Source organism: Bombus pascuorum, chromosome 8 (genome assembly GCF_905332965.1).
Source record: "Bombus pascuorum chromosome 8, iyBomPasc1.1, whole genome shotgun sequence".
NCBI classification, from domain to species: Eukaryota; Metazoa; Arthropoda; class Insecta; order Hymenoptera; family Apidae; genus Bombus; species Bombus pascuorum.
In genome coordinates, this window is record NC_083495.1 from 17,400,243 (window position 1) to 17,422,391 (window position 22,149).

At 38.2% G+C, this 22,149-nt stretch overlaps 1 protein-coding gene across 3 annotated transcripts in view; it reads right to left on the reverse strand.

Annotated features, from left to right (window-relative positions):
* LOC132909863 (nuclear hormone receptor FTZ-F1 beta) overlaps window positions 1-20,979 on the reverse strand; it is a 31,325-nt gene extending 10,346 nt beyond the window's left edge. The window contains exons 1-4 of one of the 3 annotated variants that reach the window (XM_060965001.1): window positions 20,369-20,978; window positions 4,195-4,788; window positions 1,957-2,390; window positions 1,066-1,407 (exon numbers count right to left, since the gene is read on the reverse strand). In XM_060965001.1, coding sequence (XP_060820984.1) covers window positions 1,066-1,407; window positions 1,957-2,390; window positions 4,195-4,546 — 1,128 coding nt within the window. In that variant the 5' untranslated portion in view covers window positions 4,547-4,788; window positions 20,369-20,978. Of the gene's footprint in view, window positions 1-1,065; window positions 1,408-1,956; window positions 2,391-4,194; window positions 4,803-20,368 lie in introns of all 3 variants that reach the window. The other 2 variants (XM_060965003.1, XM_060965002.1) reach the window with 2 other exon arrangements.
* Window positions 20,980-22,149: the final 1,170 nt, after the last annotated feature.

The window sequence follows — 22,149 nt, forward strand, 5'->3', positions numbered from 1 at the left end:
AGGATCTTGGTTGGTTAACGCCTATCAACTGTATTATTATTTTCTAATACGAGTAAGTACAGCTTGTAAATACAATTTCTGCCACATTTTATAATCTACATTACACACTATTTTATAATTTAGAAGTTTTTCCTAAAACATAGTTTCGATATGAACATTTCTTGCAGAGAACGGCGGTATCCTTTATAAATCGATCAATTTCAAATACAAATATAGTTACGTTTAAGTATCGAGTATTAATTGTATATTTCGGTATTCAACGAGTATTATCATTATCGAAGAAAGATGTATCTATACTATACTTAAATTGGCTTTGTGCGTTGAAGGATTTATTGGAAAATTGGAAAAAGCGCCGACACCGATAACCCGATTTTAACGATAAAATATGAAAGCGAGGGGAACGAAAAGAACAAGTTACGAGACGTTTGTATACCTTGTAACTACGACCAATGAATATTTCCAACGAACGAATCATCTTGTAAATTTTATACGCTTATATTTTCAGTTTCAAGTTTTACCAATATAAGCAATCGCGTCTCGTTACAGTGCTAACGAGATTTCAAAATGTTTGCTGTATATATACGTGAAAGGTGGCTAGGAATGTTGCAACATCGAATACTCTTACGAGGCAAAATTTCACGACTAATAATAATAATAATAATAATAATAATAATAATAATAATAATAATAATAACAACAATTCGTCGAATAGACATGCAGACAGATGCTTTATTACGATAAGGTAAATATCAATTTGAAGAAGAAACAGATTGAACAGCTTTTCCTTTTGCACGATAATTGACCAACTAACGATACAAGCGAATCGGCAAGTTACGCGTTACGTGTTGCATAAATTTGCATTTTCTCAATTAATCGCTACTTCACTATTTTACGACAAATAGGACAGTAGAAAGTAGAATAGCTGACTTTGCCCGTTTTATTATCTGGTCGCTGTTTCGACGAACGTAATTTATATGCTCACACTGGACATGTACGCTTGAACGACGAATTTCAAGATCAATACACGGATAAAGTTAAAGAAACACGCCGTCCGTTTTGTATTACCTGCGATCTCGTGTGGCTATGCTTCGTTAGATGGTGTCTAGGATTCAACACTGGACTGTGATTCGGAGTCGAACTATTGTAACCGCCAAGTAATTTTCCTACGAGAAGAGGCAAATCGTTTTGTTGCGTCTGTTCGAGATTCTCGATGTTGCGCTGTTGTTGCTGTTGTTGTATTTGCTGGCCGTGATTCAGAGGTAATCCGGTGTCGTGAAAAGATCCAAACGTGAAACCTGGGTTCGACTGAAAATCTGGCTCCGGTTTTATGGGAAATTTTTGTTCCATTGGTCCGGGACTCGTGCCGCATACTTGAACACCCTCCATCGACGTGTCCTCGTGCGTATCCTGTGATAAAATAAATAGTTTCCTTTATAAAAATGTCAAAGACGCGTTTCATTTAGAAAAACGAGGAAAAACTCGACGCCTGGGTCGAAGCCTAGTATTTTTTCGCTTCTCAAAGTACTCTAGCCTTGGATATACGAACAGATAGATACGAATCCGTGCCGAAGTATCGCTGATCTCTTTTCGAAACCGATACTCGTAGAGAGTGGAAATTTAGCTGGACCATGTTGGAACCTGCTGGGCACGTACTCTGGCCTATCGTTAGCCTATCGTTGGCCTATCGTTAACCTACGTATTTAACTGGATTTCGTCGTTAATCATCGTTCTCATTATCGTTCCGAACTAAAAAATATTATAACGATTATAATATTATATTACCGTACTTTTGTCGTTGTTGTCGATAATTTCAAGTAGGCTGAGAAACGCTTGAAAAAAGAGCTGCTGCGGTCTACCGACTATTACGCTGTTCTTACATGCTGGTTTTCAAATGGTTTAGCTTCACTTACTTACTTACAGCTTAGAAGATAGTAGCAAGTTAGTTAGGGCACGTACTTGATTTGTAATCGTATTGGAAGACATTTCTTGATCGGACAGTTCTCCCTCCCATGACATAGGCCTCTCCGGTTGTTGCTGAGACGCGTCGCTTCCATCGTAACAACCGTTCGCATCCTCGGCCTCTCCATCGCCGATTTTCTCCCCGCTTTGACTCTGACTACCAGACGCGTCTCGTTTCTTCTTCGTACGCAAATTCACCCCTCGGAAGTCGATTTTGCTTATCTCAACGTCGCTATCCTCCGCGTCATCATCCGCCGTGTTCTGGTCAAGGATGTTCACTCCGATGCCAATACTCTGTGTGCCGGTGCTGTTGCCTATCCCCGTGGTAGACACAACGTTCGCGTTTCCACATCCCAGTACGGAGCCACAGCTCGACACTACCGATACCGTCACGCCGTTCTGGCCGCCAAGATACTTGCATATACCCTTGCCTGAAAATCCCATCGGACGTTTTCGTTAGATTTAACAGTTTCATCGCGGCTAATAAATCCTTCTAAAAATACCGCTATCATTAGGTAATTATAGCGTGAGCTATAAGATAGAAAAGAATTTCATTAGGCAAAATTATACCATTTCCGATCCAGTGTACGATCCTCGCCCAAAGATCGATCGTCTCTGTATTTTCAAACAGAACCGAGAGACCAACAATTTTTTTTCCCTTGTACACCGATCGATGGATCTCTCCATCTGTTCTCTATAAAACAGGCCACCACCGAAGCTGGAGCGAAATATTTTTTCGATGAAATTAAGATCGAAATATTTATATATCATAACGGAACTTGCAATCATACCAACGCCCTATCGCAAGATTCTTGTTTTACTAAACATTTTCTGGTACAGCAGGCACTATATATATATACATACATATATATATATATATATATATATATATATATATATATATATATATACAGTAGATATTCCAATAAATGTACAAATTTTATATTTTTTCTTTCGACGATTCGTTTATACCTATCTTAGATAATACGAATGTACGACTCGGATCAGTTATCTCAGCAAGTAGCGGAGATAACTCCGTGACAATTTCGTCCGTGGCGATATTGCGTCAGCCTCGCACGGTCTCTACTTTGCCAATTTTCCATTAGTTTTCGTTGAATAATTCGAAATACTTTACAATAGACGTTTTACTCGATTTATCTCGATCGAAACTCAAGCTCGAACGATCAGACGCCAATATAGATCCTATTGTTGTTCCACCTAACACGATACACGCTTACTTTCGTTGATATTCGGATTAAAATGGAATAACTTTTTTTCACACAGTTGGAAGGATTAGTTTAGCAGATGACGTGTAAGAAAATATCGGCGTGTAAAATATTTCCGAAATAATGGCGATCCAGTAACGAAAGCTCGTTACTCTCGATTAATTATTCGTAACAGGAAATCGAAATAATCAAACGTACGTAGTGGTAGACGTTCCGTTAGGTTAAACACCGATATTCTTAATATCTTTAGATACATACGCGTACGATGTTTTCTATATTTGCTTCTTACCAAAATAAGCTGATAATAAACGAATAAAAGAAATTTCGAGATACACGTAGATGCGTGGATTGGCTCACGAAAGTATTCCACGACTTGCAGACACCCTTTACGAACACGTCGACTGTATTATACGAAATATTTGGAAATTTCCTATTTATAATATTTGTAACTATCGATTCGTAACGAGGTTCGATTTATATCACGATTGTATGTCAAGTTTCGAACAAATCTGAAAATGTAGTATACACGAGTCGTAACTCGTAATTTACAGGAAAACAGCGTTTTACAGGAAAACAGGAAAATAGCGTACAGGAAAACAGATATTTAGTAAAAGTAACATATTTAACGGCAATTATATAACGATAAGTGTCGCCATCTGCTTACTACCAGTATCGATATCATGGCTATCGATATATAATAGTAACAGTAGTAACGCTACGATAATCTTTAGCTAAATATATGTTTGCGGTAAATTGATGCAACGTAAGTTTTCTATACACTGGCAGATACGAAATATTTCTACGATAACTGTTCGAACGTAGCACTGTCACGTGCTACCGCATACACAGTGTTTTCAAGCTATTTTGCAATCTCGTTACGCGATAGCACGTTATACCGCGTGATCCGTTCTACCGTACTCTCTTTGATCGTACGAGCACAACAAGCGTGACAAGTGTTTTAAAAGGTTCGAGTATCGATACAAAACTATATTCTATAATAAAGAATTACCATCGTGCATGTCCTGATTAGGCGGTACATTGATCGTCGTGACAGAGACGTTCTTTCCCGTTTCGGAGGAGCGGGTCGCGGTGATGGTGCAAGACGGTCCACCAGGACCGCCAGGGCTCGAGGAACAGCAGCTGGTCGACGAAGTGGCCGATGTGGTGGTCGCCAGAGAGGACGTAGAGGTGGTGCAAGAGGCAGAGACGGAGGCGGAGTTTTCTGAAATGGTCGAACAAGTGGACGAGGAGGCAGCAGCGGTGCAGGAGTTCGTTTTCCAGGACTGTGAGGTTGGCCACCAACCGGGACCCGGCCCTGGGCCCGGTCCAGGGCCCTCGCTGGGCCCGTTTTGCTCCGACATCCTCAGCTAGTTAATTCGTCACACGCTCGTGACGTGACTCGCGCTCTTTCGACAGTCGCGAAATCCTGCGGCATTCTGCGAACAACTTTTCTGCCTTCTCCAGCGACCAGCCTCTGCCGCTACTTCCAGATAATTTCTATCTTCTCTCGCACGGCGTCTATTAATCGCGTTAGCGTCTCATCGAACAACGACCGACCGGTGCCTGCGTGCCTGCGTGCCTGCGTGCCTGCGTGCCTGCGTGCCTGCCAACAGAAAGCTTCAACGATTATCGAATTACGATATATAAAGCGAGAATATCCATGTACAGGACATAACACGCGCGCGAACATCTCGCCTAAATACCCTAGTATCGACAAACAGCCGATTCCCATAGAAATCGTGTTTTTCTTTTTTTTCTTTCTTTTTTTTTTTTTTCCATTCCGTTAACGTCCCGTTGCTCGAGAAAATCGAGAATCTTTTGGGAAAATATTAAAAAAGTCGGCAAACGTAGAACTCGAACACTGTTAATTTCGGCAGGAGAAACAGCGAATAATCAGAAGCTTAACCTTTTACGATTGAAAATTCCAACGTTCACGGAAGAAAGCGTCCCTTTAAAGGAGAGCGAAAGCGCAGCTGATTTAGATTTTTTATTAATATCAAAAATATCGGAAATAATATTTTTGAACTTTGATCCAAACGTTTGAACGTTGATACGCGAAAGTAAGTAAGAAAAGAAAAGAAAACGTATTTATATCATGAAAAAATGAGTTATTCTTCCATATAGTACGTTTAATAAAGCTAATGCAACGTATATTATTACTTATACTATATTTATTTATAATATTGGATTTAATATAGACAAGTAAAATGCCGCGTATGCGCCAGTGCAATTCTGGAAATTGCAGTTCTGGAAATTCAACGAGAATTCAAAATAAAAATAAATAATCAGTAAGAGAATATCCCTGATATCCTCTACGTTGAAGTAAAGGTAAAGCGGTAAAGCAAGGAGTAAATAGAGCGAGCGTGTAAAAAAGCGTGATAGAAACATTAATTTAACAAGAGTTAAAAGTAGAAAATTATTACGGGTGCGTACGATATTTGAAGCAGGAGTGAAATTCTAGAAAGGATACAAAGAAGGTATAGAGGGAGATTCAACGAAGGAAGAGTAATTTTGATCAAGATATCGAGAAACAAAGAACTATTAGATTATTGCGAATGAGAATTAAAATCTAGAACGAATATAAAGTTTTTTTAAGCGTGAAGAAAGAGAAACGTTAGGTAGAAAAAAGAGTAATTCTTATCAAGATGATATCAAGTTTCATAGCGAGACGTCGCGTCGTAAGAAAGTGCATTCGAGTGTACGAAGAACGTTTACAGAGCGCGTCTGAGAAGCGATCGCACACATCCAAGTTCCGCTAGTGTGCACCGTGCACCGACGGCCGTCCCGCAAGGCCGGTCCACTTCCGGTCCCGCAGAACCACCGATCGACCTTCGCGCGGAAACATAAACGCGCTTCGTACTCGTATCTTTTGTTTGTAACTCGGCGATCATGCAACACGATATAATGCACCGAGCAAGGGAAAATAAAAATTATTATACGAAATTCCGTTCTTTGTCCGTTACAGAACATGGATACGTGTGATAGTCTGGATGCGGCAATACCGTTAATTACGTATGTCCAGACAACACGTTGCCGTGTCTCTTTTTGACGGACACAAATTTATAACGCGCCGATCTCTCGTGAAAAAGTATCGCTTAAACGTTGCCTCCAATTATCGATTCGTCGTTAATCCGTTCCAAACCGCTTAATCAAATACCTACTAAAAGCTACTACGGTTATTTTGTAAATCGAGTATTGTAAATCACAGTGACCAAATATTCGTCTAAGATGCGAAGAAATTTTCGACATGGTACGCACGCACGCACAAACACGAACACAAACACAAACACAAAAAACGTATAATATATCTTTGTACGAGATTATTTATCAATCGGATATGAGAGGAGAAAAAAATGTTGTTTCGGTTTTGTCATTTTCTAGAGAAAACATTCACTTTAAATACAGTTTCAGAAAATATAGTTTTCCACTAACCACGCGTGTATGATAAATTTCATATTACTGATAAATTTCGTATTACTTTATTTCTTTTGCAATTACCGTTCAGTCCTTGAACATATTCCAGAAATACTCACGATACGAGTCTTTTCTTTCCTTCGTAACGTATATATCGTATACCGTAAGAACTATTCGCTAAACGAAGCGGGAAAGCGACAAGAAACATTGTAAAACATACTACGACCAACTATCTATCCATTTAATTTTCTAGCTAATTTTCTATGCCTTTTATTAATTGATCTTCTTGCTAATTAATTTTCGCATAAAGCTATGCGACACGATCGAATATATCTCTATATAAAAATTTCATTTTGTCTGTATAAAAAATTCGTCACTTTATACATAATTTTATTCGTATAAAATTTAATATCTTTTATCTTCGTTACGTTACGTTACGTTCGTTGGAAAGTTATTTAATAAATAGAATTTCGACCCAACGTTAGATTATACGCTTAAAATCTCACGTATACGATCTTGTATATATCTCTCATACTACCAACTTGTGACTTGTATAGTTTTTAAAAGCATCTCTTCGACGTTCGGACGGACGACATTGCTTCGTATAGCGGTAACTATTAGTCGGTAGGACTATCGTGGAGGAGCGGAAATTTTGGTGTAACCAAACAGCGGCTAAACGGGAAGAGTTAAACCGTAGGAAAATGAAGCGTCACGCGGCTATATCGGCCTCTTCTCGGATGTTCGCAAAGGCCACGACGATGGTAGTTACAACTATGGCTGCGACGCCGACGGTAAGGTCAAGGCCCTCTGCAACCGCCCTACCCAACTCCCATGCAGCTTCGTGGTCACGTGACGCGACTCAAGGTCTTTTCTCCCTACTTTAACCACGCCATCCACCACGATGCACCAGGATTGCACTTTTTTTTTTTTTTTTTTTAGTATATTTGGACGAACGCAGTCTCATAACGTTTTACCTTTATCGAGAACTCGAGAAAACCTTCTCGTTCCTGTCACTTTCTTTATTTTCCAGTCTATTCTCCGACTTCTCTATTTCGCTTCTATCTGCAGCCTTCAAAATTTCTCCTTTGTCCCAACACTCTACATACAATGTTTACATATTCTTTCTTTTTCTTCGATCAGCGTATAGTTTCGATTCATAAAGATCAACGGTCGATATAAGAATGGCAGTTAATTAGTCAAGTGGTTAAAACACGTCGTTGCTGTCATTTGCACGGTCATTTACACCCGCATGTGCATATACGTAATCTACGTTAGTTGATTCTATCGAAATCGTTGAAACGCTTTTTCTTTCTTTTTTACCTTAATCCGATTATCCGCGTACGCGTTTTAATTTGCCGACGAAGAATTACTATTCTCTCCGGAATGGACAATTTCTCATTCGGATGTGTCTTTTCGGGGGTATTTTGGGTCGCTAAAGCCGTAAACGATGATTGTTCTTCACGGAAATGGACGGTTACGAAACGACGGCCTTACGAACGTTCGGCCGATAAAGATCCCAACTGTAGAACCGCGAACACCGTGATCATACAGAGAGGTAAGGCGGTAAGCAGCAGAACGAGCGACGATACAGTCAACGCCACCGTTTCACATGCCAATTTTGCCGCTTAGCGTTCGCCGCTCGGAGAACGGTACGATCGCGTCCTTAGCCAGCCGTCTCGTTCTAATCGAATATTTTATACGGTAAAAGCGATATACTATTATTAATGTACTACTATTTAATTTGCAGATTGATTTTTCGTACGCAATTATTTAGAAATCCTTGATACAAGTTATCGATATATTGGACAGAATCGCACAATTTACCATTCTATTGGAAAAATTATCCTTGAAAAATGTTTCCTATAGTTACGCATTCCTTAAAGACTATCCGTATATATACATGTATATTGTGTACAATGTACAGTGTACAGTGTACAGCGTACAGTGTACAGTGTATAGTGTACAGTGTACAGTGTACAGTGTTGTATAGACATACAAACGATGCTAATTTTTCTATATGATAATTAATAAAGGAAATAAAATTATTTTTATACTATAAAATCTTCGATATAATATACCATAAAATCCTTGAATTTTGAATTTAACGTTATAACTGAACGTTTATAACCGAACGATAGTAAGTAGACGATAGTAAAAGTACGCAGTTTTAAATCGACTTCTCTACGAACGAACTTTAATACGTTCAAGCGGAACGAATAACGTTGCCGAATCGTCCTATTGCGTAATTACGACGTTGATATTTCATCTACAGTTGAAAATATATAAAGATTCGTTATCGATCGATGAAATAGTTGACTTTTTCTAAAATAAAAGATCAAGTTACCACTAGTCGATACATACTGTGGCAAGTGTATCAATTATCAGTATTCCACAGGTACCTACTCCGTTCTCTTTATGCGAATTATAAACGTGTATTAAAAAGTATGCTAGTTTCTCGAACTCTGCCGATTCACTTTTCCACTTGGTAATACGATGATGCTTTCGAAAAATAAGTAGGCTGCTGGATATACCTTCTGTCGCTAATTTGAAAAATTCGTCGGTGTTTGTATATCCGAGAAACGATTTTCGATTACAGGGCAAACAAAATTTTACCTCCGATCGGAGAGTAATCGCGGCACGATTGACAAGGGTCTGTGTGATTCGTCAAACGAATAGAAAAGATAACAAAAAGGAACAAATCGATGATACAAAACAGAATTTTTTCTTTCATGCAAAAGTGGAAATTGGGAAAAGTTAGGAAATCGCGTAATTGCAGTATTTTCGATTTACTTATCGATCGATGTTAGGTTCGTGCCTAGATAAAAGATACGAGGATGGCAGGTGACGCGGAAGAGGGATCGATGACCTTAAGAGTACACGACGCCGGCTCTATTTCGAGCGGGTCGTACATATGTATATACTGTAAGCCCCGATTAAGATTCAGAATGACCATGAAAGAAGCAAGTACGACGAGCCACGTTTGTTTTCCTATTACGTTAGGCTTGTCAATGCAGATAATACGCGGGCCAAGTAAGACGTTATCGTTGATCACATCCACCGTTCGTTCCACGTCCACGTCTTTTCGTTAGAGATTATCGTTAACGTTTCGCGTCGTTTTAACCTTACGGCTCGCAAATGATTGTCACAACTTACAGAATGACACGAAAACAGCGTCGGACTGAAGCTTCTGCAGGCCTCCTTCGTAGAAACACGAATTTACACAAATACGAAATAAAATTCTTTAAATTTTTTAAATTCTTTAAATCGTCTACAAAATATAAAAAAAAACATTTTTATTTTATTTTTCCGTCAAATTTATCATTTTAAAGGGTAAATTAAAAAAAGGTAAACAAAAAAAAAAGGGTTATAGCCTGCTTCCGTACCCCTTCTCTTAAGTCGACGCTGGCACGAAGAGAAGTTAATTTACGTTCGAGCGACTGAAACGCGTCTTCCCTTGTAAATGCTACGTTACGACGAGTGCGATCCGTGACCGATATTAGCAATTATCGCGCAATGAAACGTTGATTCTCTTATAATCGTTAAAAACTATCGGATTAACGATTAATCGTCCTGCCTCTCACAATCTCGCATTGGTTGGCTCCAAGAGACAAATTTTAATTACCAAATAAACGCTACGTTTCGCGGAAATGCGTATCGGCGACGTAATATCTCTCTCTCTCTCTCTCTCTCTCTCTCTCTCTCTCTCTCTAAACAGACATCAACGAAGGATAAACGCGAATAACGAGTTACGAACTGCATAAATCGAACAAACTGTCAAACTCAAATTCATATAACACGAACGAATGCGTTCGTCCCGTGAACAAAAATGAATAGAAAAACGAATAAAAAAATTAATACAAAAATTACGTACAACGGAACGTATATAACTTTTTCCACGTTAAACTTCTTCTGTCGTGTTAAAGTAAAAAGAATTAACGTATTTGAAACGTACGCTTGTTTAAGCAAATGTCCGTACAAACGGTATTGTAATCCTTTTTCTAAATTCGCGTACGTATTTTTCTATTACGTCAAAATAAAACAAAAAAAAAAAAAAAAAAAAAAAAAAAAAAAAAAAAAAAAAAAATCGGCGTATCCAAATTAAAGTTACTTTAATCGATCTAGTTACTTTATTACGTTGTATCATAAAGTTACCGAGAGACTTACTGCGAGAGAACTGCTTGCTAGACTTGGTTGCTAGGAAACGACATTTTATAAATTTAAAGCGTAATCGATATTTGAGTTTAGTTTAGGGAAAATGATTAAAAATTATAGCAGACATTTTAACGATCGAATTATATAATAATGAATTATTAAGTACGATAGAACAAACATTTTTCTCAACTTGGAAAGTAGACGCCGAAGCTGGGAGCAAGGAGAAACGCGAGTCGCAAAATTTCATACGACGAATTGTCTTGCTACTTCTACCGAACGATAACGTGCGATAATTGTACGTTTACAAAGACTGTACGTTACACAATGAGCATACTAAGGTATTTCATAGAAGCTTTCCTCGCAATCGCGTTCCACCTAAGTACAAAAAGTACTGGATTCGATGTGGAATCTCTTTGCCCCCTCTCTGTGTTTCACTTGCAAGGTAGGCGCGGGTTTTCCTTTCACCCGGGCCAGTCAGCTCGAGTAGGCCCAACTGCATATACATACGTACGCTTAATATCTCGTTGAACGCGCATACGTTCCTACGTAACAACTTCGCACGAATATTTTCCATGGCTGCGCGCTTATGAACGCGCCTTCTAACCTTAATCGCATATACCTTTTTCTCCTTTTCTCGTTTCTTCTTTTTCGTTTTTTTTTTCTCTTATTTTACCCATTCTCGGTATTCTCCGATCTCTCCTTTTACTTCCGACGGCCGATCGAAATCGAAATACCAAACGAATTTCAAAATACTCGCTACAATCAAGCGTTTTATAATTAATATATTATCGGTGTTGTACACCGGCGAAGATAAAACTGTTATCCGTGATCGAGCCTAAATGTAACATATTCGATAGGATTTATCTTTCACAGCTAAAGATGATTCTAAGAAAAAAATAATAATCAACGTGAATTTAAAATACGTTGCTTTCGCGATCAATCTTGTATTACGATGTATTCCACGATAGTCGATCGGCGAGCGTTCGAAAGCGGTGGAAAAAAATAAAAACGTTCTAGATAAGACGACCAAGGTTACATAAAAATACGAACAATGCCCATTTTTCATTCGCTGGATACGACACTTTATACGAGGTTATACGTACATACATGCCGATCGAGGATACTCGGCGGTCTGGTCTGAGTGTCAATTAAAATTATTATAGCCGGTCGAGAAGCATTTTTCAGCAGCATCGGGAAACCGGTTCGGTTTGGCATCGGCTGCAATAGCCAGCTACCGTCGTCTCGTGTAAGTACAGTACCGCATTTTGTTTTCGCCTGGCTCAACGAGATCGCGTCCAATTGGTTTCGCGCTTGAGAAAAATTCACACCGTCGATGCCGATAGAAAACGATCGGTAGCGGCGCCTAATAGCTCAGTTAGATCGCCTTCCCATGATTCCAATCATGTACAGATAGCGTAACATTCGCAACCTCTTCCCTATTGTTATATGATTTATTTAAAAGGAAAATCCGATGGGGCTTTACTTCTCCAATTTTATCATATATATATATATATATATATAGGGTGTGGCAAGAAGCGAGTTACAGCTGGACGAAAGGTTATTTCATATAAAAATAAGTAAATGTAAATCATAATTTTTCGATTCGCAACTTTCTTTTCAAGAAAATTTGAAAAATTATCGAGAACGTGTACATCGAACCATAAGAGGGTGCAAACAACACGATGTCTTATACGAATTTTAACCGATATTACAAATAAAGTACAATTCTAATTTAAACGTTTAAAACGAAGTTTATACAATTCCGTTACATATCGCTTTTGGAACATAAAGATTCGAAAGTTTCGTTCGACTGGAAACTCGTGCACACCTAAACACGATGAAACTTGGTTTTCTTAAAGACCAGGTTATATTGCGCGCCCTGTAAAATCTTGTCAAATCCTGTCAAATCCTGTCAAACCCTGTCAAATCCTGTCAAATCCTGTCAAATTCTGTCAAGTCCTGTCAAATTCTGTCAAATTCTGTCAAATTCTGTCAAATGCTGTCAAGTCCTGTCAACCTAACCCCAAAATAAATAAAAACTAATTATATCGTCGCGTATCTTACATTTCTACTAGAACGTAAAGGAATGTTGCGTTTCTGCGTTACTTTCCCTTCGACTTGTCGACATTACCGCCTAATTGCATTTACAGTCGCGTGTCTGCCGAATTAAACATACAGGATTTATTATCCTGCATATTTCCAAACGCATCATTCGTCACTACATAGGATAGATCGAAGAACTTTCAACGACCTCTAGAACATCGTATTCTAGATCTTAAGCGCGGACATCGTGCTCGCATATTCGCGACAGATTCGCTTTACCCGTTGACTAATTTAAAATGTGATTCGGGTTAATTTATTTTTACTAAAAATATTTAAATGCTAATAGAAAATTGGCAAAACGTAAAATAAAAAATTGGGAAACGAACAGATTTAAAAGAGATTCTCGTATTAACGATCGGATCGTGCGACCGAAGCAAGTTCGTATTTAACGCTTCTCTGTTGGCAATATTTATAAGACACGGCGGTACATTTACAATCGTCGTAAGTCGATTGGATAAGAAAGTCGACGAGCGGAGGAAAAAGCGTGGCTAGCAATAAGTATGCGGCATGCTCGAAAAACTTACTTTGAGAAAACAAATAGGAGGAAGAAAAGAGGAAGATTGCCGTCGAGCAGCAACAAATGATCGAGGTGCGGCCGAGCTAGTAAGTACGTCGGGAAAGGTTCATCAATATTCATAAGTCTCACTAGGCCTATCCGCGTCTCAAGGATCCAGGGAGTTTCCAGTACACGCTCCTTCTCCCTATCTCTATTTTTCTCTTTTTCTCTTTTCATGTACGCGGTGTGCGACTACGTATACCCGACGAAAGCCATTCGCGCGACACGGATTTGTCTTCGTAATGTGCACATTGCACGTATGCGCGCATACCTATTCCCACTGCATAAACCGCATTCTATATCGACATTGTCATATCGCGTTACCGTTTTCGTATCTCTGTGTGCGTCGGGGCAAACATATATTCGGATGTCTCCTTCTACGTCGACTCCGATAAAATCACAAAATAAACAAAGACAAATACAGTGAAGTATCAGCTGTGCTATATATTCGAATCTAAAGTATTTCACGCTTTCTCATCGTTCAAGTTAGCCGTATCTGGAATTACGTCGTTTTCACAAAAAATCCAATACCGTTTAAACGCACACAGAGGGGCCAAGATTAACTAAGGAATATTCGTTTCGACATTAAATTATTATTTTTTATTTATTTATTTATTTTTGCTTAGTCCGTGGCTTTCGGCTTTGGACGAGTTTTCGGTTTTACGTCTTTCTTGCCTAATCACGCTTTTACATGGTCTCCTTCTTATGGCGTTATCGCCTTTCGATATTAAACGATATGTATATATTTTATATGTAAATAATATTCGGTTTTAATAAAAATTTTGCAAAACAACCTATAGACTTCGATATTATAATAATTAACTTTAATCATTTTTTATTACACATCGATCAAACGGTAACGGCATTTGCAAATGTTTCTTCCAAACGATTTCCAACTAGAAGGATATTATTAAAATAATTAACTTTAATACGTGCATGTACGCGCACATACTAGATAATATATAATATCGGTATTGTCGACAACTATTTTTCAACCAAACGAAAGATGTCAACTTTTCCGTAATAATTTCAATATACTAACTCTTTATATTTGGATAATACGAATATAGATGTCTTTGTCTTTTATTTCTCTCTGTATTTCTATTGCTTTTTAAAAGCAAATAAGTTATATCAGAAATCATTATTTACGAATTAGTTGTATTTATAGGTGCGCGTTGATAGGTGCGTTTAGAATGTATAATAACGTATAATAGATAAGGTGCGTATCAAAATAAGAGTCGAGTTGTTTTAAAAGTTTAAGATATTCTTAATAACCTTAATTGTACAAGATGGCTTATAAACACCGACTTAATCTAAAATAAATACTTGACAATTTCATTTTTGTTCGAAAGTTCATTTATTTACGATTTAATAATAATTTTAACGACAATTTCATTTTTATTTGCTAACATTTCCTCTTTATAACAAAATGTTTGCCGAATACTTTTTAATACTCACCAAAAATACCTACTAAATTTTATCCAATCCTACGTTATACTTACGTTATACTTACGTTATAATTTTAAAAACATTTTCCGTTAATCTCAATTTTTCTTTGACACAGTCTTTATAGCTTTTACTCGGCTCGTTCGTTTACTTGTACGTGCATACATACGCACATACGTATGTAGATCATATGTATTTGTACATATAGCCATGACAGACCGTGTACGCGTATCCGTATACGTATTGCACGTGCAATGTATACACATGCATATATACTCTGCGGTTGTGATAAGATCGAGAAGGAACTTGCGCAATCTCGAGTTGCGATTACCACTGTCGTGGACAGACCCGTCGCCGCCACTGTCGATAGATTTTACCTGTATCTTGTATTTTCTATTCTATCAACGGAGAAACTACTCGTTACCTTAAAACTTTAAGACACAGATATAGAAGATACGAGGCAGATACAAGAATCGTATGGAACTTCTTAATGAAAATGACTTTCGTAATGTTTCCAATGGTAACTCTACTTTTATCTTGCATCGCCATATTCCCAAGTTGGTGGTTAAAGGCTACGTTAACGCGAGATACATATATCGAGACAATCTCTACCGCATGTATCGCGTAATAGTTGCCGTTACAGTTTTATTTTTCTTTCCTCTAGTATCCAGAATCTGAAGTTTCGAAGGAAGAAATTTGAATCGACCGAGTGTTTACAGAAAATTTTTCTAGGTTAGGAAATACGTACCGTTCGTTCATTGCAAATCCGCGAGATGACCTCGAAAGCGATTTGCAGGCTTTGGAAGAGGCGATTGCAAAATCGGAATGTCTGATAGCAATACACGTTTCCATGAAATTTGAGATACGCAGCGTGAAACGTCGTGGATGAGCAACGTTTGACAGCTTATAGACTTTATTATTGCATTTCCTATATGATTTTACATTTAATCTGAACGATTGAAAATGGAAACAATTTAATACGATTGCTTTCAATTTACTCATTCATTTCGATAGACTTTTTCACGTGTCGTAAATACATATTACGTATATACGATAGATACGTATATTCGGCCGAATAACATGTATAAGGGGCCATGAGGTAATTCTTTATGCAGAAATAAGAGGCAAATATAGAATGCAAGTTCTTTCGTGTGACGCTTCGTTCTCGAGAAAACCGGCTTTGAAAATTTGTCAATGATTCCATGTTCGAACGCGGCTAATTCCGAAGTGGCCAGTAGTAGTACACAAACAATCGTCAACCTGTTGTTTCACGCGTGAAAATAAATCGAAAATCTAGAGTAAAGTTAAGATTGCTGCTCTAGAGTACTTTGCAAAATTCTTCGTCTCTTCGGTGATCTTGGTAAAGCAATTATCTACCGCAGTTAGATATAAATATTAAATACTTTTGAAACAGCAATACTCTTGAAAATAGATTATATCGAACAAATTTCAACGATATTAATCATGGAGCGAATTTTTATCATTATTATTGGTAAACGTCCACAAAACCATCTCTGCCACCTACCTCTCATGTCCATGATACTTTAACACGTTGTCAAGGTTATCACCCCGAGCGGTGTTACAAAGGTTTTGCTCGAGTGTCGCCGTTCGTTAAAAAGTTATTATTAAAAAAGACAGTTTAAACGAAAGCACATCATTTTCCGCGCATTATTTACATTGAAATACCGATTTCTGAAAGGCTGATTCTCGATTAACTTAAAATTCGATTTGCATCGCTGTTATTATATATGATAAAGTATAATATTATTATATTCGGTTGTAACAAATAATTGTATGTATATTGATGCTACTGTATCGAAATATCAAACAATTGTAGTATAAGCTTTTCAATATGATAATAACTTTCCAACAAACGGCGACATCTAATTGAAATCTTCGCAACGCTTTGCTCAGGTTAACGACCTTGACAGCATATTAGAAAGTTATTGAAACGAGTGATGTATTATTTAAAAAAAATGATAAGCGGTAACGATAAAAAAATGACGGAAGAAAGTATGTCGGTGCTCAAATTTGTATCAATAACGTCATTACCGATTGTGTTCGCTATTCTCACGTATACCGCTATAGGCTAACGCCCCATTCATTTGATCCCGTTTCCTTTTTTCTGTAACAGCCAGCCTCGAGTCAGTGATTTTCTCGTGTTCTTCTACTTCTCCCTATTCTCACAACCGTTTTCGTTTGTCTTTCTCAATTTAGTTCGTTATTTCAATAAAGAATACAAGAAGAATTCATATAGTAAATTGAGATTTAGCTTCAAGGAATAAATTAAAGCGGAAACAAAATACGTCAAGAGCGTTCGTGTACATACTCAAAAATGATTGATTGTAATAGGCGCAAGCCTCGATGTAATAAGGAAATACGATACGATACGATACGATACGATACGATACGATACGATACGATACGATACGATACGATACGATACGATACGATACGATACGATATGATACGATACGATACGATACGGTACGATACGATACAATATTTCAGTAAAGAATTATTAGCAACATACATGTTGTAGAACAGAAAGCATTATTAAATTGTTTGAAAAAGTTGTATAACTTTACTTGTGTACTATATGTCGTAAGATGAACTCGTTTTGTAATTATTTTCCTTACTGCTTATCTAAATGCACAACCTTATTTTACCCTTATCTTGCTACTACGTTTACTTTGCTATTTTGCTATTTTTCTATTGTCTATTCGATCTAACGTATTCGAACGTTATCCAACTACTAACCATCATATGTATACGTCTATCTACTATTTATCGCACAAATCTTTACCATTTCATTTAATTTACCTAGTTAATCAGCTATGCGCTTTATCTTCGCACTGTCGTTTTTCTTCTTTTCCAATTTCTTCACCACTCTCTACAACCCTATTTTTACTCCTTCGTTCTCTATCTCTCCTATACTAAACATCTATGTATACTATTACCGATCCCTACACTATTTGTCTACACTCTCTTGTCACGAGCCCTAATAAATAAATAAATAAATAAATAAATAAATAAACAAATACATAAATACATATACATATATACATATGAATTAAAAAGAAACTATAAACTCTAACGTGAAAAGATTATCGTACGCTATATGCTATATATTAAATCGATTCGACTCGACGATAGTTTACATTTTCGAGATAATTCTGGTAAATGGAGTGTTTTATTAATTCGAACAACTTCCCATTATAAAAACTTCATCGTGAAAGGGGAATGACAAGTACTATAGTTTAGGTTAGAGGAAAATAAAAAAGACCGATATTGAGATGAAAGAATCGTATAATCTAAAAAGGACAGCCAATTATTTTTACATAATTTTTAGTTTACATAACAGTGTAATTCTTGCATATATAGTTTTCTATATATAGTCTTCTATATAGTTTTCATAATTCTGGTATATCAAAATACGATTTGGTAATAAATACAGAAATTCCATTACCGAACTTTGATTAAAATCCAATACGACGATAGAATGTCAGACTTTCGTTCCAAGTTCCTTGATCGAAGATAACTTGACTACGCGCTAGATTTCGCGTTCGACCTTCGATTTGATAACGTTAGGATAACATTTCGATGAGAATGCATTTATCACCTCACACGGTGCGATTAGACCGGCTCGCATAAGATTTCATACATGTGAAAAGCGATATTCTTATTAAAAGAAAAACGAAACACGACATACTAGTTCTAATAAAAGCGTTCTACAAATAGATAAAATTAAAACTACTAAAAATAATTTCCCCCTATATTAAAGGAATATTTACTTTCTTTTTTTCTCTCTGCATTGCTACAGCCAAAAGTTTAAATGAAAATAAATTATCTTTGCACATTTTTATTCCTTACTTATCCCACAACAATCCTTCTTTCCACATACAAGAATCTCCAACGTTCATACGGCGTTAAATTCGAATTTCTCTGTAGTCGTTTAAACGCATAAAGGCGTTAAACATCGATAACGACATAATAACAAAGCGGATGCGTAGACAAGCACGAGCTCGAATTCGATAGCTCCGTTTCACATACAGAAATCACCAAAATGCATCATGACGGCAAATTCAAATTTCCATATCGATCTTTAAACACGTAAAGGTGTCGAGCGTCGATGAGTCAACATGGTAGTTTCGTAGACGAGTTAGAGGTCGAACTGGAGCTCGATAACTCGTCTTCTTGGCTTAACGGATTCACTTAGAACACGAAACGTCCATATACAGTGCGCCACGAGAGAAAGAAGTGAGCGTGCGCGCGATCGAAGAAAATCCTTCAGCCGCAAGAATCTCGCGTTAAGGAGCACTGATCCGCACTGTGCATCGTGTATTACCTCGGGGAGGTGGGGATAGAGGTGCAGAGTGCAAGAGGGGAGCGCAGAGGGGCTCAAGGCCGGTCACGCCGTCATGGCAGAAAGCCTGCGCGCCGAAATATCATGACTGTTCAACTCGGTTAGCCTCTCCTGCTGCTCCGATTACTTCGCCCCGTTCGTAGACACGCGGCTATATCACGTTCTCGTTCTTCTGTCGCGGACCAAAGTCGCGGAATCATGAATATTTCGTGTCAACGATTCCATCCCACGGATTAATAATATACGGAGCAGGGTAAAATGGGATAAAATTGTGAAGTACAAGGTATAGAAGGGAAGAAGGGAAGCGGAGAATCGACTCTAGGACAGGTGGTACAAGCACGGAGGCTGACAGCTGATAGTTCGTGACTTTTGTATCGAGGGAAGTTACGAAACTCGTTACCACGAGAAAGGCTACGACACAGTCTCGCAGGAAAGAAACGGAACACGTCGGTGTGTGAGAGCGTGCGAGTCGAGTGCATTCGCGAATGCATTCGCGGTCGAGAAAGAGAAAGAGGAAAAGGACGCGAAGAGACAAAAGGGAGAGACGGAGAGAGAGAGAGAGAGAGAGAGAGATGGTTAGAGATAGGCAGACAGATAGATAGGTAGATACATAGATAGATAGATAGATGGATGGATAGATAGATAGATGGGTGGATGGATGGATGGATAGATGGATGGATGGATGGATGGATGGATGGATGGATAGATAGATAGATAGATAGATAGACAGACAGATAGATAGATAGATAGATAGATGGATAAAGAGAGAGAGAATGCGCGAAATCGGTAATCGATCGATCCGCGATCGAAATTCACTGCGTCGATAGGATATCGTTCTACCAAAATTGCGGTGTTGCCCTTAAAGCGGATCAAGTGGATTTTCAATCGGTGAAAGAACACGTTTGTCAAGGAAAAAATAAAGCAAAATGCGAGATGAGGGGCGAGACGCGAAAGAAGGGTAGAGTAAAAGAGGAGAGAAGAGACCGATGAAAGGAAAGGGGATAACGAGGAGAAGGAGGCGGGAGTCGAGGGGTCATCGGGAAACATAACCTCTGTACGCGCAACGTTCGAGTAACCGACCCAAGTAATTTTCGACTTGACTTTACCTTCACTTCCGATACACTTCCGCGTATCTGGCTTCCTTACCTTATGTTTCGTGCAACCCCACGATCGCGATGAAGACTGCCCGTAAGCGTTCGCGTTTGAAGCCAGCGTCTGAGATCACACGACACTCTTGACAGTTTTCCGCGATGATGTACGGCTCGGTTGGTATAGTTTTTTCGGCTAGCACACAAGGACAGACAGGCCAATAGATCACACAACACTACTACCGACACTTTCGATACGCGACACTACGGTAGACGTACGATCGGGCGTCTTCGGACGAAGTAACAGGCAAACGAAAGAGCTTGGCACACCTTCGCGTCACGTTACAACGAGCTACGGGCAGCTACAGGCACAGGCTACCTCGGACTCTCCGTCTCCGTCTCCGCTGTTGACTGGTGGCTACCTCACACCACAAGCTCGTCTCGTACCTGTGTCTCTCTTTCTCTCTTTTTCTCTTTCTATGCTCGTGCTCCGAGCCAGCAGCCGCTAGTACAGTGCATCGCCACCAGATGGACGTGTGCATCAATGTACATAATGCATATAGCGAGCGATTCTGCACGAAATTGATTTGAAACGATACTCGAGAAATGGACACGAAAGAAAAGAAATTTCAGAAATTGCTCCATTCGGCGTTTCATCCGGCGTATCTACAGGTATGTTCGTTAAAGTGAACCGATAAGGTATAAGATAAAACGTAACAGCTCGTAATTGAGCATAAATACGCGTTTAAATGTAATTTTTTTTTATTATAATCATCGGTACAGACTAGTAATTGGTAAAGACCAGTCGGAGAAACACGTTAAACGTTTGAGCTTAACTTCTATCGCTATAATAGAATTGACTGTTAAGCGACGAAGGAGAAATTACAGATTAATTATATAAATGTTAAGAAAAACTTATCATATTTGGGATATTCTCTTTTCGAATACTTTAATCCATCGACAATCGAAGCAACCTAAAGAATGACTGTAAAACGTTTTGGATTATCAATGTTAGTACAGATTTATACGACAAATAACCTATTTAATTATAAATGGTAAATCGATAGCTTTTATTTCACCTCTGCGAATATGTTAGGAAATAGTCGTACTATTTATTAGATAGGTTATAGCGAGATAATCTTTAGAGTCGGTTTTTGGGATAATTTTAATCGAGGAACGTGCAAAACAACCGATACGTTACACGGAAGCAGGATTTCAATATGGCGGACGCGCAACTCGATCTAACCGAAATCTCGCTAGTAGATCGAACACATGGTTCGTCGTAACGCATCGTTTATTTTCTAATATTTACGTGGTATCACGTGTACTCGGTTTGTTATCGTTTATCCTGTGACTTTAGTGGAACAGAACAAGTTAGAGAAACACAAGTCGATCTTCGCAAGAATATGGCAGGTATAAGTGTAGATTTGTAATCAACCAAGTATGCAGTCTATCGATGTAGACTGCGGATTCCTATGCGGGTGTGTTATATTTTTCAGAATATAATTAAACAAGGTAGAACCTCGGCAGAAAATTGTTTTACGCCTACCAAGTATCGTAGAAAGCACTGCACTCTGGACGTTTTACATATTTTTTTATATTATTTGTATTTTATCTTCTCAAATCCTGCACTCTCGAACTTTCTATAAACGCGTAAAAATCCGCAGTCTAGTAATTACCGTAGTATTTCATGATTTTTACAATTAATTCAAATTTTATTCACAGACCGATTGATCAACGAAATCGATCCGATTTTATTTTCCGATTATGTTTTTCATAGGTATTTTAATTACGAGATTTGAAAATTTTATTTTACTTATTCGTCCATTATTACTATTG